We start from the raw sequence: 18,433 nt of genomic DNA, 5'->3' as shown, positions 1-18,433 counted from the left end.
CATCTTAACCGTCCCCGTGACCGTTTTGATGCCTGTAGCCCACGCGAGGTACACGGTAATTAAAAAAGTACACGACGGATAGAGGGTCTATTCTTACTAAATACCGATAAAGTTGAAAAGGCTACTATAATTTGATGCATTTTGGTCATGTTAAAATGTGTTCCAAATAAACAAATTTGGAAGGAAGCATATTATAAACTAGTGCTTAATAACTACACTTTTAACAAAATTCACGATTTTTGAAAGCATTTGCTGGGATAGAGAAGTGTTCGCTCTCAGCAGCCATGGTTTCTTTGGATGCCAATGAAGAGGAGGCTTATCTTGAGTACTCCCTCTATGTCTAGTGATCCAGACTGCTTTCTGGGGCACGTGCCCCTGCGTGACGACGTCCGCGGAGACGTCTTGCAGGTAAGGAAGGAGCATTGCATGGAGAAGTAAGAGTATAAGAGGGTGGGATCGGTTTTCTATGCGGGGGACTTCAGAACTTGGGTTTTTAGTGCTTTGGAAGACCTCAGTGCAGGATGCTGCCTCCCCTGAGTACGGTGCACTAGAGCGCAGAGTGAAGTCCTTTAATACCCTGATAGTGCAAAAGCCCTAAATACCCATCAGTTAAGTGCATTTATCACTTAGCTGTGCACAGCTTCCATCACTCTAGGGTGCACTATTATTCCATTACCCTAGGGGTGCGCTAGTGTTCGACACTCTAGGAGTACACTAGTGTTCCATCACTAGTGATGCACTAGAGTTCTATAACTCTAGGGATGCACTTGTGAACACTCCAGGGGTGCTCTAGTGTTCCCTCACTCTCTAAGAGCGCACGTGTTCCCTCACTTTAGGGGTGCGCTGTTTCCTAACTCTAGGGGCACACTATTGTTCCTGCACTCCATGGGCACACTATTGTTCCTGCACTCCAGGGGCACACTATTGTTCCCTCAATCTAGAGATGCACTAGCATTCCATACTGTAGGAGTGCACGAGTGTCCCATCACTCTAGGGGTGCGCTAGAGTTCCATCACTCTAGGGGTGCGCTAGAGTTTCATCACTCTAGAGGCGCGCTAGTGTTTAATCACTCTAGGCGTGCACTAGTGTTCCGTCACTCTAGGCGTGCACAATTGTTCTCAGGCCACCCTACGGAGAGCGGGGCATTGATAAAATAATGCACACACTCAGGTTCCATATCTACATAACCGGTGGCCTCAAGTCCGCGACCTCCGCCTTAGCCAGAGATGTATTCTTAGTTATTGGCCATAAAAAGACTGAGTTTATTTTGTGATTACAGCCTGTACCTTTCTTAAAACTAAAGTAATGTGGCAGCACTAATCATGGCACTCGACTTGTGCGCAGCGTTCTGTCATGAACAGTTTTGGCTGTGTTGCTGTTCTTTAACATCTGAACATCAGATTATGCCCTGTAGCGAGAAGTCATTAATATCGAACACACCTGCCCCATACAGAGCAATAATGGCTCAGTGTTTGACAGTGTCCTTGTACTGTATGTAGAATGCTAATCCCATGGTATTGAACACCAGCCTAACTCGGAATATCCAGGGAAAGTGTAGCTTTAACAGCAAAGGTCTAAAAACCATCATAACATGAACTCCGAGATGCCTCAAGACTATAGGCAGTGTGTGGCTCTACTCCAAGCCTGGCAAGGGTGCAAGTAGCCGCAGGATATCTGGACGCTACAAGCGGTCACAATGGATGGCTTGAATAACCACAGATCCTGGAATGTATCATTGTGGACAGTGGAGATAGTAGTCTTTTTGGAACTGAACAAGAGTTGCCTTTACAAATCGTTCAGGCCATACAGTAGCAGCCTAGTTGCAATAGCACTTTATGGAACCACATTGCTACATTGGGCGGGTTTGAAATACTAAAATCAAAGTGTTTTCCTCCCAGTAGTATCACCAAACAAGGAGTGCTTATTTTCTGTATAACATTCACACCCCACTCTATGTTGCATGAGTGTGCATCCTGTTCTGTATCCACCCTGCAATCCAAGTTGCCATGCTTGTTTGTGAGGTCACCCATCTACACCTTTGCCTGTATGCTCAGTTCTAGTTGTACAAAATGGGATAAGGTGAAGAAAGGTTCATAGCAGGCTTACTAACTGTCGGACCAAAAGCTCCAAAGAAGTCCAGGCCTCCAGGAGCCACCTTGTTTCACATATTCCCCATCTGTTTGAAGTACTGACTGCCATGAACACGCCTCCAAAATCCTTACATAAGCATCAGTACGCTGCTTCACATAGGCAATTTTAAAAGTTTAACGGCCACATGATTTGAAGGGTCTCTTACTTATCCGCATGAAGAAGGCTCACTGGAAAGAGAAGTCTATTAATTGTTAAAGAGGTCAAGCAAAGAAGAAGTATTCTTGAATGGTCTTATAACCCGGTGCAAAGAAATTGCTCACTATACCCGACCATTCCTTGCCTTTATATGGCTGATCTGTGTCTCTATTTCTAGGTCTCGCCTATTCTATCCCGCAGGGATGGATAGGCGAGATTATAGTAAGCAGTCCGAAAAGTCTACCTAGCTGCGGATCGCGTACAGTTCATGTGAACACAATCGTGCGCATTGTCAACAACTGCCAAAACCAAGCGCATTCTTAACAGCTTCCATTTTCTACCAGACACTTCGTGTGCGCGTGCCGCGCTCTCCCTCTGTTGCCACACGCATTCAGCTCACCAGGCTGCACACCCCCTCACTCTCCATATGGTCGCACGCCTTTTCTTTGATCCCCGCCGTGCGTTCTCACAGGCTCCTCTCCGCCCACGCGTCTCTCCCCTTCTGTGTAGTTCCGCCCCGCCTTCTCTTTCTCGCATTTTTTTGTTTTTGGGGCTTTGTGTGACTGACTACTTGACCTCGTGCCTATGAGTTTTGCATGCGTCTATTATATTTATTTACTTTGAATGTTTTTTTTTTTTTTTACCTCCCACGCGTCTCTCCTCTTCCATGTAGTTCCCCTCCGCCTTTTCTTTCTCGCATCTTTTTCTGATTTTCGGCTTTGTGCCACTGACTACTTGACCTTGAGCCTATGAGTTTTACATGTGTCTATTATATTTATTTACTTTGAATGTTTTTTTTAATTTAACTTTACGCACCCAAACACGTTCATTGTTTCCTTTCCTTCTTGCATTCTTATGCGAAAAATCACTCTCTCCACAAACAGCACTTTTATCCTGTCTCGCCTCTCTGTGTTTTGCTGTCTGCCCTCGTCTTCAATAGTTTCCAGCCTCTGTGTTCTGCTTTACGCATCCAAACACGTATGCTTTTGTCTGAGTTTCCGGCTTACATTCTCATGCAAAACAAACAAAAAATCACTCTCTCTACAAACAGCACTTTTATCCTTTTATTCTGTTTTGCCTCACACAATGCCCTACACACATTAGACCACACAAAATGCCACCTCACGCACTACCCTACACACATTAGACCCCACAAAATGCCAACTCACACACTGCCCTACACACATTAGCCCCCTCACACTCTGCATCCCTTCACCCTCAAATAAATAAGTATACAGTTTACTTCCAAGGCACTGCAGTCATTTACGTGAGCCAGTGTCAGATTGTGTATTTTTTTCAATACTAATACAGCCTTTAAAGGAAATAGAAATACAGTTTACTGACAAGTCACTAACCAACACTGCCCCCCTCTCACACAGACCACACACAATGCCCCCTCTCACACAGACCACAAACACTGCCCCCTCTCACACAGACCACAAACACTGCCCCCCTCTCACACAGACCACAAACACTGCCCCCTCTCACACAGACCACAAACACTGCCCCCCTCACACATACCACTCACACTTACCCCTCCACACAGACCACACACACTGCCCCCCTCACACAGACCACACACACTGCCCCCCTCACACAGACCACACACACACTGCCCCCTCACACAGACCACACACACACTGCCCCCTCACACAGACCACACACTCTGCCCCCCTCACACAGACTACACACACTGCCCCCCTCTCACACAGACTACACACACTGCCCCCCTCTCACACAAACCACACACACTGCCCCCTTGACACACTGCCCCCACATACACTGCTCTCACACATTACCGACTCACAGTACTTTAGGTCACACACACTGCACCCTTACACCCCGCACATACACACAGCCCGCACCCTTACACACTCACATTGTGCCCTCATACAATTTCCCCTCACACACTGCCCTCTTATACACTGCCCCCTAGTTCGTACGATGTCAGTAGGTGCCTTTTCTAAATTTTTAACAAAAACACAAACGTTACAGGATCAAAGCGTTTCTAAAACGCATCAGTATCAATCAAATATCTTTATTCGATTGTATTCTTTACAATCATAAAAGTTCATTTCAAAAACATACAATCATAATCAAAATTTCACAAATAAACAATAAGAAAGACAAATCATCCAATTCCGTTTTTAGACAGCAAAGTTATGAGACAAGATAAATTACAGAATTATTATAAAACCTGAGCAGCAGACAGAATGAACAAGTTAAAAAAAATATATAAATAAATATACAAGGTTAAAAATGATAGAGAAATACAATGATAAAAGCAGCATAATTATCCCTCCATACTTTTCCTGAAAATAATGGCTAATTTCAAGAAGCTGCATATATATAAAGTGCAGTCGCTATTCAGGAGTTGAAGGTAATAAAGAGCCGGTTTAATCTGTGTGAAGTTTAACTTTTTTAAACAAGGCTTTAAATATATCTTCCGCGGTACCGTGAAATAAGGACAAATAAATAAGAAGTGCACCAAATCTTGCGGAGACTTCCCGTCGCAGCCGCAAGCAGGAAGCACTTGACCTCGGTGTGCCCCTTTCGGAGTTGCCAACAGGAGGTGAAATAAATCAAAACGGAACCGTGTCAGTAAATAGCGTTCAAAGCCAGACATAGGCCATGATAGATACGGTTCCATACATAGGCTTGTTTGGAGTAAGGCATGTTTCCTAACGCTAGCTTTCAACAGTTCGCCCTCCTCCCGGGCAAAATACCTAATGGACAAAAATGATTTTTTCACAAAAGTAACATCAGCTCTAGTTATAATCTCTGGGGCTGAGAACAAGTCAGGCCGTCCCAATTCAGTGAGGCGGTCATTAATATACCTCAGCCATGGGACCTTGAACCTGCCGTCCCAAGTTAAGGCTTCTTTTAATATGTCATGCGTGAGAGGTATATCTTTGTTTAGCCAGGAGTTCAGCCAACATAACAGGGGACTTGCTGCTAATCTGTCACTGAGAAAAGGTACACCTAGCTCCTCATGCACCGAGAAGTTTCCAGTTCCCCTTGGCAGCCTCAAAACCTTCTTTAAAAAATTATTTTCTGCAATCTCCAGGGCTCGCGTTTGACTATAGCCCCAGAGCTCGCTGCCATAACAGGCAATGGCAACGCTCTTAGCTAGATAAAGTTTGAGCAAAGCAGCCACCGGGCTATTACCCATTTTCCTAGCGAACCCGAGTATGGCTGCATTGGTGCGTGTTACCTCGCCCTTCTTTTTTACAACAGCTGGGCCCCAGGTTAATTGATTATCAAGGAGAACCCCAAGATATGAGAAGGTTTTAGAGTTTGGAATTTTTTCCCCATTTATGGAGAACGAATTAGGTTTTCGCGACCCTTGGCCTATTTTCATGACATAAGACTTTGAGTTGTTAATACTTAAGTCTCGGGAGCTCATAAAATCATAGAATGAGTTTAAAAGTAACTGAAGGCCGTTTGCCGTCCTGGAAATAAGGACGGCATCGTCCGCGTAGAGCAGGACCGGGACGCCTTTTCGGCCGACGTAGGGGTAATCAGCTCCTGTTTTTATCAGGTAATCCTCTAGCTCATTAATATATAAATTGAACAAAAATGGTGCTAGGATACACCCTTGGCGGACTCCCCAGTTAATTCTAATGTCACTTGTTACTTTCAGATCTTGAGTGTAACGGACATTAGCTCTTGTATCTGAGTGTAAGTCAGCCAAAACATAAATTAGATTCTGCTCTATGCCCATCTTTAACATGATGTCCCATAGTTTACCTCTATCAACACAATCAAAGGCGGACGATAGGTCCATAAAAGCCATGTGAATGGTTCCCTGCCGGGCCAGAGTGTATTTGCCTACAATCAGGTATAGGTTCAGGCATTGAGTTATTGTTGAATGACCAGGTCTGAAACCATATTGTATGGAGGATATAACTTTGTTCTCTGACGCCCATGTTGTTAGCCTATTCAAAATTACGCCACCTACCACTTTAGCTACAGAATTAATTAACGATATTGGCCTGTAGCATAGTGGACTACTGCGGTCGCCCTTCTTGAACACAGGGACTATGGTTGATTGTCCCCAAGACTTTGGGCATCCAGAGATTACAGCTGTATTTATCACCTTTGTGAGAACAGGTGCCCATACCGAGATACGGGATTTAAAAAGATCCGGTGGCAAGCCATCTGGACCTGGAGCCTTATTGCCAGTTAATCCTTGGATAGCCTTTTCTATTTCATTGTCTGAAAAATATAAAAAGTTCTCGTTTGGTATTAAAAGATCATATACTGTCTGTTGATCATCACTTTTAAAAATTGCGCTAAAATGAGTAACCCAATCTTCCTCAGGAATGTTTGTACCTAATGCAGTATCACTCGGATTGTCAAACAAAGGTTTGTTTACAATTTCCCAAAATTTACTACTGTTACCCAGGACTGAGGGATCAAGCAAAGACTCCCAAGTATAAGCTTTTATTTCCTTTTTTCGTTTAACAAGAGTTTTTTTATATATCAAACGGAGATTTTTGATCTGACCTGGGTCTCTGGGTTTATTTTTTAACGCCTTTCTTAAGTTTTTACTTGCCGAGGAACATGCATTATCAAACCATTTAGGATTGTTTTTAACCTGTCCCTTCACTGAAACTGATAACAACGACCCTACTGTTGTCACTATACCTTCAAAAATAGCTAGAATTTGCTCTGGGGGCATACATGTTGATACACAATCCATTAGATCCCTGCCACATGTCTTGTTAATTTCTTTATAGAAATTTTCTTGGTTTACCAAATGCCATTTCAAGCGACGTTTTCCATTTATGCATTTTAATATGCCCACATCATCACAGTGCTTTCGCTGTTCAAATACACCCCCGTTCAATTTAATAGAGAGGGGGTTATGATCACTGTAGATGTTTGTTTGAGTTGTAAAATTAGAAGCCTGATTGACAAGGTCGGCAGATAATAATATATGATCTATGAATGAGCCAGGACCGAAGCCTTTAAATGTTGGAACATCATAGACTTTGGTCTCAGGGACCAGTGACATAGCTACAAACAGGTTGTTTTCGTTTAGCAAGTCATTTAAATGTGACCCATGCCTAGTGTGACGAAAGTGGAATCCATCCATGCTGTTACACCCCAGGACACCCATAGGGGTGTCTCGGGGGTTACCGCAGGGATGTACATTAAAATCTCCTACAATTAATACGTTACACGGCAATGTACCTGGTCCTTCTTTCAACAGTTCGTTCAATAACAGTATATTACACTCCCCTTCATTAATTATAGCATTATAAAAATTAACTAGAGTTAGAGCATGTTTACCTCGCTTCAGTACAAGCATTTGAATATTACAATTTACAGTTTTATGGCTGGTTATATCGCACAAAAGAGCCAAATTGACAAAAATAGCAAGACCCCCCTTTGCTCTGCCACTAGCTGAGGGGGCTGCTGGCCTAAGGAAGCTTTGATATCCTTCAATGAAGGCATTATTTCCTTCCATCCATGTCTCTTGGAGGCATATAATTGCATATTTTTTAACAAAAGCAAGCCAGGTTGGATCACATATTTTGTCAGCCAGGCCTGCTACGTTCCAAGAGACTAAATTCATATTACAAACAGCAACATTCTCTTTATCGGATACAGCCTCAATGACAATGGGAACTAATGTTCGATCCGGTTGTTCAATACCAATAGCTCCCACAGTTTCTGCTGTAGGGGGTTCTGAGTCTACATGGGTTGGATGAATATTAAAAGCTTCTAACTGATAATGCATTGTACTAATATGTTCAAGACCATCTAGTTCGGGGCTAGCTAAAAACAGATCTGAGACTTTTTCCGTAGAGTCGTTGCTATCTAGTTTAGTAAAAGAGGGGGGAAAGTACTCAACATAGACAAGGTTACTTGGTTTAAGATCGATAGACATAGATGTGACTGATGAATCGTACAGTCAATCAACACCCTCCAAACCATTTTGCTCATAGAGGACGTTGAACCTATTTGAGGTAGGAACATTATATTGGATATTAGGATATGTTAGTCGGGGAGGATTATGATTATTATATAGTCCATTTGTGTCCTCCCAACTCTCAGGATGAAATGTTGAGTAATTAACTTTTCTAGACATACCTAATATATCACTTCTAAGATGACTTTGATCCTTTATAGTATAATGTTCATAATTCCTCAAGGTTGCACCATTATGATTTGAATTATGCATAGCGTAGTTTGCCTCATCCTCAATGATGGGATATGAATTACTATAATTTCTTGATGGATAGAAATAGCTTAAATCCTTGGTGCGAATTAAACTGTGTATCAGATTGTCCTTCCAGCTAATAATATGCCTTACCGCTCGATTGTCATCAAAAGTAACAACAATACAATCACCCTCAGTTGATTTAAATCTGTGGCCCACCCAATCGACCCTCCTAACGTTTGTGATCTTACCATTAATGTGGCGAGGGAGCGGCCTATGGCTGGTTAACCAATGGCTAACTTTGTTTTTCAAATCCCCATATCTCTCCGTCTTACCCATTTCTAATTGCGGTACACCTATCATCACTATGGTGTAAAATTGGGATTCAGGAGGGAGATTAATATGAATGGGTTTCTTATTTTGTTGGGGCTGCGTATACTTTTGCGCTAGTCGTGTATTATGGGTTGATGGTACTGTAGGAGTAGGCCTATCAGGCTCAACCTGAACATCAAGTGGTATGGAAGATGTACCTTCCGTGGCCCATTCACTCTCATCACTACCGGATGAGGGTCCCGTCATAATAGTAGACAAAGCCGGGGAGATTAATACATTATTACGTGTACTTGTATGTTGATTAGGATTAATCTGATTTTTAGCATTCAATAGCGTGGGGGATTTTAAATTTTGGCCCATGATATCTAGGTTGTCTGTCTGGGTGAGGGTATTAGTACATTTAGACATACTAATAAAATCCTTGGGTTGAGATTTATCAAGATTCATTAAGATTTGTTCTATACTAGATATTTTCTCATTTAGAGGCTGGAATAGAGATCTGATCATCTGTTCCAATTCCATCAAATGTGATTTATCAGTTACACACACCTCTTCAGTCTGTGTTGTCTCATTTATAACAGCTTTGCTATTCTTAGACGAATTTTTAATGGGCAATATTATAGCTTGCTCTATGGCTGTTGTAATTATATTGGAAGTACTGGTTATTGGTTTAGCCAATCTAAAGTTTAACCATACATCTTTAGCTGAAGTTTTATGTTTGCCTATGGGTTTATATGTCTTCCTCATAATCGATTTTAATTTTGTTTTCCTTCCATAGCGCAGTCTCTTTAGTTTTTGAGAAAGAGATTTATCTGCATCTATGGTATTAATTAAAGGGGAGCTTTCTGCAAGTACGACCCCTGGGGGAGTCGATGTCATGTTTCCTAGATGTAATGAACATGGGATAACCCCACCAGTAGCAGCAGATTGGGGACTGCCTTCAGTGCTAATCGGTAGAATGAGAGGGACTGGGGACGTGTTTTTTCTACAGCTATTACCAATAGGCAACCCCGAGAAGGACTGCAGTAATAGCGAATCCTCTACACTGATAATAGACTCCACAGTGTTATTCTGCACTGAAGTATGCATAGAAAGGTTTGGAAAACACAGGTTAGGAGTAAGTGAGAGGCGTCTCTCCGTGTTTTGGATTGCATCTGCAACCACTCCAATGGTTTTTTGCAACATTAGGTCTATGGCTGTAAGAGATGGTAGTGGTGTTGCTGGCACAGACTTATTTCTCATAGTTGATCTAGTCGCCATAGTGGTCTTTCTAGGCTTCGTCATTTTAGACTAGTTGTCCAAGTCTTTACAAAAACAATAGAATACAAATACCGGGTTGATCCAAATAGAGTTTGCAGGACACACAAAACTGCCAATGGACCTTTAAATGTCGCAATAATATCACCTTACAGCAATGACCCCCTGATGCAAGTTGTTAGGGGGATTGCCCGTCCCGTCTCCTTAGGTCCCCTGAGGGCCACAGAGGGCCCGCCCTTTGCCCGGGCTTAGCCCGCGTGCGGTCCCGCGACGCGGGGAGTGTCCGCTAAATTTATACGCCTCCTGGCGCCAAATAGGTGGTGTCAATTACGGCTTCCTGCCGCAAGGGATCTTGGGGGTGGTAGTCCCTCCCGCTCTGCGACCGCGCCGATGCAAAGAGACGCGGCGGCGGGGAGAGACCCACTAGGCAGCAGGAACACACGAAACAGCGATGGACACAACAATCTGGTAGGATCTAAGGTTTGTTTGCAGCACGCCCGCTCTGCCGAGAGTGTCCGCTAAATTTATACGCCTCCTGGCGCCAAATAGGTGGTGTCAATTACGGCTTCCTGCCGCAAGGGATCTTGGGGGTGGTAGTCCCTCCCGCTCTGCGACCGCGCCGATGCAAAGAGACGCGGCGGCGGGGAGAGACCCACTAGGCAGCAGGAACACACGAAACAGCGATGGACACAACAATCTGGTAGGATCTAAGGTTTGTTTGCAGCACGCCCAGTAGATTTTGCGAAAGTTTAAAACTATTGGAATTGTAAATGACAAAGCTAATAATTTAGCTTTTTTCAAAACCAACACATAAATACAAAATTTGACATTTACAGTACCAATAGCTCAAACCTTCCTAATGAGACCTATTGCATTGCAAATGCTTGTTTTTTTAGGTCAAGCATTCAAGATCTTTTGTATATTACTTTAGTACAAACTTCTTTGTGGGCTTACAGCCTGGCTACTGATTTTCATTTGTTTGTTTCAGTGTCCTTTAAAAATCCTTGCTTGCTATTGGTCAGTTATGCCTCTTTGTCCCCCCTTTTGCTCTTTCATTTACTCCCACAGAGCAGGGGTCAAGTACTATATTTTTACTCTTTGGTTGTTTATCTGTCGTTTGGGGGACTATTTTATTTTTTCCCTGCTCGTGTTACACTGGGTGCATGTTCAGCTCCAGGCCTGTAGCTACTTGCATTTAAATGCAGCATTCGTCCCTCTCACCTCCTCACTTGTCGTACATGTGCTCTCCCATTAAACCCTAACAAAACGCAGCTCCCAGACTCGACTTGGAAGGGAGAGAAATTTGCATTAATTGTTGTGGCTTCAACTCTGCATGGCTGCCGCTTTGAGAGGCCACGCCCCTTTCTCTTAATCTTATGCCGTGTTTTAATGCACTTCGAATTCTTATGGCTTTCACTTTGTACGGCATGGTGGTCGCTTCGAGAGGCTGCAAGAGGCTTTATTTTAATCAGCTGGCATGTTTTAATGTACTTTGACCGCTGGGTATAAAGCACTATACCAAACTATTCCTTACCAAAACCTTGTATTTGGGACAACAGCTTCACAATGGTGCAGTCCCTTTTCTATTTCAATTATTCCAGTATGCAACGTTGTCCCTCCTTTGTCTCTACCCACTCTATTTGCTGCTATACCCACTCTATTTGCTGCTAGGACCGAGAGGTTCCCTGGCATGCAGGGCATGGATTCTGTTCCCACCACAACTGGAAATGCCAGAGGAAGCTCATAGGGCATCGGCTGGCAGGTCTCTAAATGGAGGACGTCCCACAAGTGGTACCACTGAAGCCCATTGTCTATGTGGATTTCTCAGGCTGTCTCGTGCCATATGTGCGTGTTTCATTTAGCCTATGCTGGACTCTCTAGCAGTTCTCCTGTTGGCATGGCTACCATTTTCTAATCAGCGATGCAAACTGTCTTATGTCCAGTGCGAGTGTCTCACCAGAGCTCTTCGCAGTTTTCTAGTTCGTTGTAAATGTCTTATTCAGTCTGTTCAAATATCAGTCACAAGTCAGACATGAGTGTCTCACACTACATATTCCGAGATTTTTACCTGTCCCATTTCAGGTGTGACTGTCTCAACCAGTCTATCCTTGGTCGTGCCTGAATGTCTCACGCCATCCATCCAGAGCTCTCTAGTTACCTTATGTAAGGTGTGAGGTGCTGAATTCTCAATCAATTTACAGCTTTCTAACAGATCCATCCATGTTGGGTATGATTACCTTGCGGTCTCTGCACAGCTCCCTAGTGGTTACTACTCAAATGCAAGTGTCTCACATAGTACATACTGAGATATTTAGTTTTCCTATGTCAGGTGTAAATGTCTCATCTAGTCTATTCACTTCTCTTTAGTGGCCGCACGTTAGTCTTGAGTGACTGATAGGTCTGTTTAGAGGGCTCTAGCAGTCTCGTTTTAGGTGTGTCTCGTCCACCTATGCATTGCCCTTTCGGCATCGCTTGTCATGCGTGAGTTACTCAAGTAGTATATAAAGAAATCTTAGTGTGAGAGTGTGTGTGTACTTGTGTGGGCGTGCATGTACGTGCGTTGGTGTATGTGTGTATTTGTGTGTGCGTGCATGTACTTCAGAGTGCATGCATTTGTGTGTATTGTGTATGTGTGCACTTGTGTGTGTGCATCATGTGTGTATGTATACTTTTATGCGCACATGTGTACATGCATGCACGTGTGTGAATTTGTTACATGTACATGTGTGTGAATATGTGTGGGGGGTTTTATGCTGTGCAGATTTAGCTGTGTGTGCGCGCGTACATGAGTGAGCCTGTGTGCGCATGACGGCATGAGTGTTGATGCATGCATGAGTGTGTTTGTATGCGTATGCTATGTAGACATGACTGTGTGTGTGACGTGTTAGCATCACTATAGGGACTAACAACTTTTAAGGAGGCCCTCTCCACTTGAGTTCAAATAGTAAATTAACCCTTAATGGAAGTTAATGGCGGCTCCCTTGTTACACATAACTGCGTGTGCAAGCACCAGACTGAAGCCTGCATGATGGCGGGTGTTGGTGTGATACTGGCGGGATATGAGATCCTGATACAATATGGCCGTGTTCAACCCACGCGAGATGTGCAGGTTCCATGTGAGACTGGAGGGCTACGAGGAGGAGGTCAGGCTTACCATAAGACAGCATTGTACGAAGGGGGAAACTCTAGTGGCAGGTAGGAACTGGTACCTAAATGTCAAAAGCTGTTTGTGTAGGTGGGTCTGTTGGTTTTCTCTCGCATTTTTATTCGACCAGTAGAATCCCTCCTCCTTTTTTTCTGCTGAACAGACAGGGGTCAAAGTCCAAACCCATATCCCACCACGGGGCCCAGCAGCTGTATATGGTCAAATGGAGTTTCTAACGTGATCTGTTTCATTTATGTGCTCGCCAGTCCAATGACTATTCCATGCAAGTGATGAGTTTCCATGCCTGTGGTCCATCAGCATGAAGCACACAGCGGTTACCCCCTACCCAGAAAAGCTTCTGCATAGCCCACATACTTTGGAGTACCTGATAGTACCGGCCCATTTAAAGCACTGATTTACAGGTCGATTTAAGTTCTTCAGTTTCTTTTCAAGAGATTGGAGAAAGATGTTCACAGAGTGGCTGTGATCTCTCTGGATTACAAGTCAGTTCTTCTCCCTGCCAACAGGACTACAGGTCTTTGCACAGAACGGAATCTGCTTATTTGCTGTGATGGACCAGTGATGCTGGTCTCTTGATGGAGACGGAAGACCAGCTCAAATATTCCTGGACCCATCTGCTGCTTTTCATACCATCATGTATGATACCATGCTCATTCATCTACATGTAACTGTAGTCAGGGACAAGGCCTTAAGCTTCCCCCTTCCACCCAGATGATCACTTTACGTCACATTACCACCACAAGGCACTCTGTGTCGCCTGCTGGACCATCCATTGCGGTAGATTAGACTTTCAACACAAACTCAGCAGCAGCACCATGAATACCCCCCGGATCCAGACTGGTCCACTTCAATCAATCAATCACAGCATTTGTATAGCGCGCTACTTACCCGGAAGGGTCTCAAGGCGCTTGGGGGAAGGGGTCCGCTACTGCTCGAACAGCCAGGTCTTGAGTTGTCTCCTGAAGGCGAGGTGGTCCTGGGTCAGCCGGAGGTGGATGGGGAGGGAGTTCCATGTCTTGGCCGCCAGGTAGGAGAAGGATCTGCCTCCGGCGGTGGCTCTTCGGATGCGTGGTACGGTTGCGAGGGCGAGGCTGGTAGACCGTAGCTGGCGGGTGGGTGTGTAGAAGGTCAGGCGGTCGTTGAGGTACTTGGGGCCCAGGTCGTGGAGAGACTTGTGTGCGTGGGTGAGGAGCCTGAACGTGATCCTCTTGTCAACGGGGAGCCAGTGCAGGTCCCTCAGGTGGCCGGAGATGTGGCTGCGTCGGGGGATGTCCAGAATGAGTCGGGCGGAGGCGTTCTGGATGCGTTGGAGTCACTTCTGATCATCGCAAGCTTCAGTAAGCCCTAAATGGATGGTGTATCCTTTGTGGTACACACAGCGGGTCTCAACAACTTTCTCCCAGTTTCTAAAGAAACTTTCACAACACCTAGAGTTCCAGCCAGCTTTGAGAAGGTGGCTGTTTCCAAGCAGCAGACACAGCCATCTATGCAACTTGCGCTATGCACTTACGGAGTGTCGACCAGACTGACCTGTTTTACGGTCTCCTTAGGCAGGCCTTATTATGCCTGTATACAATCCAGAGAGTCCCAGCGCAATACACTGGACTAGAACTTACTGACCTGTTGAACCCTTGAACATTTCCTGTTGACATATAAGGTGTCTATATGCAGGCTACACCAAGTCGGTAAACGCATTGGAGATTTCTAGAACAGTACACTGGACTGTACCTACACATCGAACGATTGAGCCTTTTTACGCTTTCTGAACCGACATAGAAGCCCTGATGAAGTTCCCCTTGAGGGAATGAAACATGTTGGCTGAGCCTTTCGTATTACAGAACTAATTTGTAAATTTGAAATAAAGAGCCTTTTTTTTTTATACTACACATTGGCTACTGGACTTCATTACCTGGCGCACCCCTATATCGTTGACCGCCATCTATGCAAGTTCATCGACAAAGGTTCATACAAGAAGCCGACTCCAAACACGTATCTTCGGGCAAACGACAATGGTTAGTATCGGTAAGCATTGATCCAGCTTCCTCACAGTCATCTGCCCCGCTGAGCCACAAGACTCAAACATTCGTCCAAACTTCATGAATGACGCTAAAACTTCCCACATTGACCATGCTATAACACACACTCAACCATACACTGGGTAGTCTCTCCCCGACCGACTTTGGCAGTAGTTTGGAATACACCACTGGTACGACCCTTTAAACCCACATTGTAATCAGGGACACTGCAGTTATGAGATTCTGTGGCGTTTCCCACATTTGTATCGATTTCTGCATTTGTCACATAATCCATCAACTGCTGCATAAATTGCAGATTTTATCAAAAATAAATTTATTTCTTGGTCAAACGGATCAAAGTTCCCAAAATCTCAGCAACCTGTGTTGTCGCGCAGTGGAAGTCTTTCCGTTGCTTATCACTGTATTCAGGTGCTAAACTAGTACTCATAAGGTGGCCCTGACAGGGTTAACACGTGCAAAAATTACAAAGTTATGAAGTTATACAATCACAAAATGTGCCCCATTAGGTTGCATAATTTGTCTATTCTTGCCACATTAATGATTCCAGGGGCCCTGAATACAGTGGAATACAATACAATCGGGGCCGCCCCAAGAGAGCTGCTGGTGCACACACCAGGGTGTGTACTCGGTGCAAGAGGGTGGCTACATCACCCGCAAGTAACATGTTCGGTCCTTGTGACTTTATCTCATACATTTTTGCTACAAAGAGTTTATATTTACGCATATCAACTGTACATTCATTTTGTCACATGTAATCTTGAGGAGACGATTTTACCAGGAAGAAAACAGATTTCAAGCTTTTTGTAAACCCCTGGAACTTCCTTTCCCAATCCAAATCGAGATTCATCAATAACATCTCTAATAGTCGAAATTGTAAGAAGAGCTAGTACTCAAGGGAGTCTTTCGTGACATAGTTCTTAGTTCAGGAAGCTACAAGCCCTGCACTCTGTGTCTTTTGCTAACTAAGTTACCAAACTGTACTTGTATGAGTAGTGGTGCAGATCAGAGCTTCCGAATCCCCTCTACTTCCACGGACGGAATGATTTCACAGTCACACACGCATACACACATCACACGCTGGTGGGGCCCATTACACCAACATTCACCCTAAATCACTCTATCCGCGCCCTGTAAAGGGGAAACACCTTTCCCATGAGCTCTGTATCTAATCTGCCTGTACTTTGAGGTCAATGCGACCAGCTAGTTGCTATAGATCTAACAAATACATTTCAAAGAATACACAATAAACTCAATAAACATGACCAGAAATAATCACCCGAGACAGTAATTCAAACAGATTATTCATTTATCTAAAATTTGAAGAAAAGCCAATTAAATGCAAATTCATTTCTCTCATATTTACCTATTCTGTCTAAATGTCAGATCCTAAGTCAGAACCGGTCCTCTGTGGAAGAATTAGAGTCTTCTGTCGTCATGTAGAGTCATCGTCCTCTCCGTCAGCATAGGGACCTCGCATCATCAGCTCCGGAAGAAGTGGCGCTAGACCTCTCTAGTCTACTATTATTTATACTAAAATTTACATTCTAAAAAGTTACATTTCTTATTCAGAACGGATGAATGACGGAAATAATTTCATCTTGGTACTTTTTGATATTCTACGGGATGTTCTCACACATAGATTGTCCCAAATAATGAATAGCAGAATTGAACGTCCATGACTAATTCGCTACTTTTACGGATGTCTCTACTAGGTGAATTTGTTTCAAAAAATGGGTTCACATTGAGTTCGTATCAACTTTTCCGTCTTTCAGGGGCTTTTGGCAGATGTCCCAGACTTGTCATCATGCTTATGGCTTTTCAGTTCATCTGAGGTGCAAGGTCACAGGCAGAGCGAAGCCTTTCTGTAAATTTCCAGCAACTCCAATGCAGGCTGCGGGTGGTGGCCATTTTGTGGCAGGCCACAATGGACAACTTTAAGCAAAATAGACATAAAACAGAATTACTACATATAAATGATTATACAGTGTTATTCCCCTGCTAATACCCTTATGTGTGTGTATTTATCTAGCCATTTGCGACATTAAAAGCCATTAATGCATATTAATTATAGGCGCAAATACAATAACATCACATAAGCAACATCGATTTCTGTCAGTTTGCTCACCAACTTAGTTCACTTATTATTGTAGCCATGCAATAGCATTCCCACGTGTAATTCTCTTGTTAATAAGGTTGATTTGGCAACATTTGACAAACTTTTAATACTTAATAATTAATCAGTAGTACTTTTAGTTATAACATGCGAAAATGAAACAGGTATTCCGTTTCAGAGTAAAAACCCTGCTCCATCAATCCCCCCTTTGGTGATATATAATCACCACAAAATCAAAACCCCAAAAATCAATTTAGTTTCCCCTTTTAGAAGAATTTGAAATATCTTCTTGTTCTTGTTTTTAGACCCTAGTTTCCATCTCATCTCCCTTTTTAGTTTCTATATACATGCTTTCTCTTAGCTCTTCTAGTTCTATTTCTTGTGGATCTCTTTCTGATTTCTTTTGTCTTTTCTTAACATTTTCTTTTGAGATTTTCTTTTTATTTCTTCTATATCTACAACACATACATCCTAATCTAAGAATCAATACTGCAACTATTACACAAGTTAATGGAAATAATATCTTACCAAAAATGGTACTACCTATTTTAGCTACAAAGTTCTTAATAGCAATCATCTTATTAGCCATTTTAGTCCAGATACTTTCAGCTTCCAGTGGTACTAATTCTTCATGCAAATCAGTAATAATTTTGATATAGACTTTTAGATCTTTACTTTCGTCTGGAATGTAAGTGCAACAATGTTGAACTTTCAGCATTCCACAGACTCCACCCTCTTTTGCCAAAAGAATGTCAAGGGCAAGTCGATTTTGCATCGCCATAGCACGCAAAGCAACCATTTCTGTATTTACCAAAAGAAAGCCTCCAGCGGTGCTTGTTGACAAGCGATCCACCACTGTTGACAGTTTCCGAATGCCATATGCATTTAAAGAAATTCCCACTGCTGGAATTAAAGCTCCAAAAATATCTCCTACAATTTCTGTCCATGTTTCTCTTTTATAGTGTGTTAATGTGTTAGAATGTTCAGCATCATCTACTCTTTCCATGTGAAAAATCTTTGGAAAGACCAGGCCAATATAACATGTACCAAACCAATGGTCAGGCAAACGG

General features: G+C 43.3%; 1 protein-coding gene across 4 annotated transcripts in view; it reads left to right on the top strand.

Annotated features, from left to right (window-relative positions):
• The first annotated feature begins 272 nt into the window (after positions 1-272).
• CUTA (cutA divalent cation tolerance homolog) overlaps positions 273-18,433 on the top strand; it is a 57,985-nt gene continuing 39,824 nt past the window's right edge. Inside the window, exon 1 of one of the 4 annotated variants that reach the window (XM_085623712.1) lies at positions 273-408. In XM_085623712.1, the coding sequence (XP_085479838.1) occupies positions 298-408 (111 nt within the window). In that variant the 5' untranslated portion in view covers positions 273-297. The other 3 variants (XM_085623726.1, XM_085623738.1, XM_085623720.1) reach the window with 3 other exon arrangements.

The sequence above is a fragment of the Triturus cristatus genome, chromosome 1_1 (genome assembly GCF_964204655.1).
Source record: "Triturus cristatus chromosome 1_1, aTriCri1.1, whole genome shotgun sequence".
NCBI classification, from domain to species: domain Eukaryota; kingdom Metazoa; phylum Chordata; class Amphibia; order Caudata; family Salamandridae; genus Triturus; species Triturus cristatus.
This window is presented reverse-complemented; position numbering and strand designations above follow the sequence as displayed.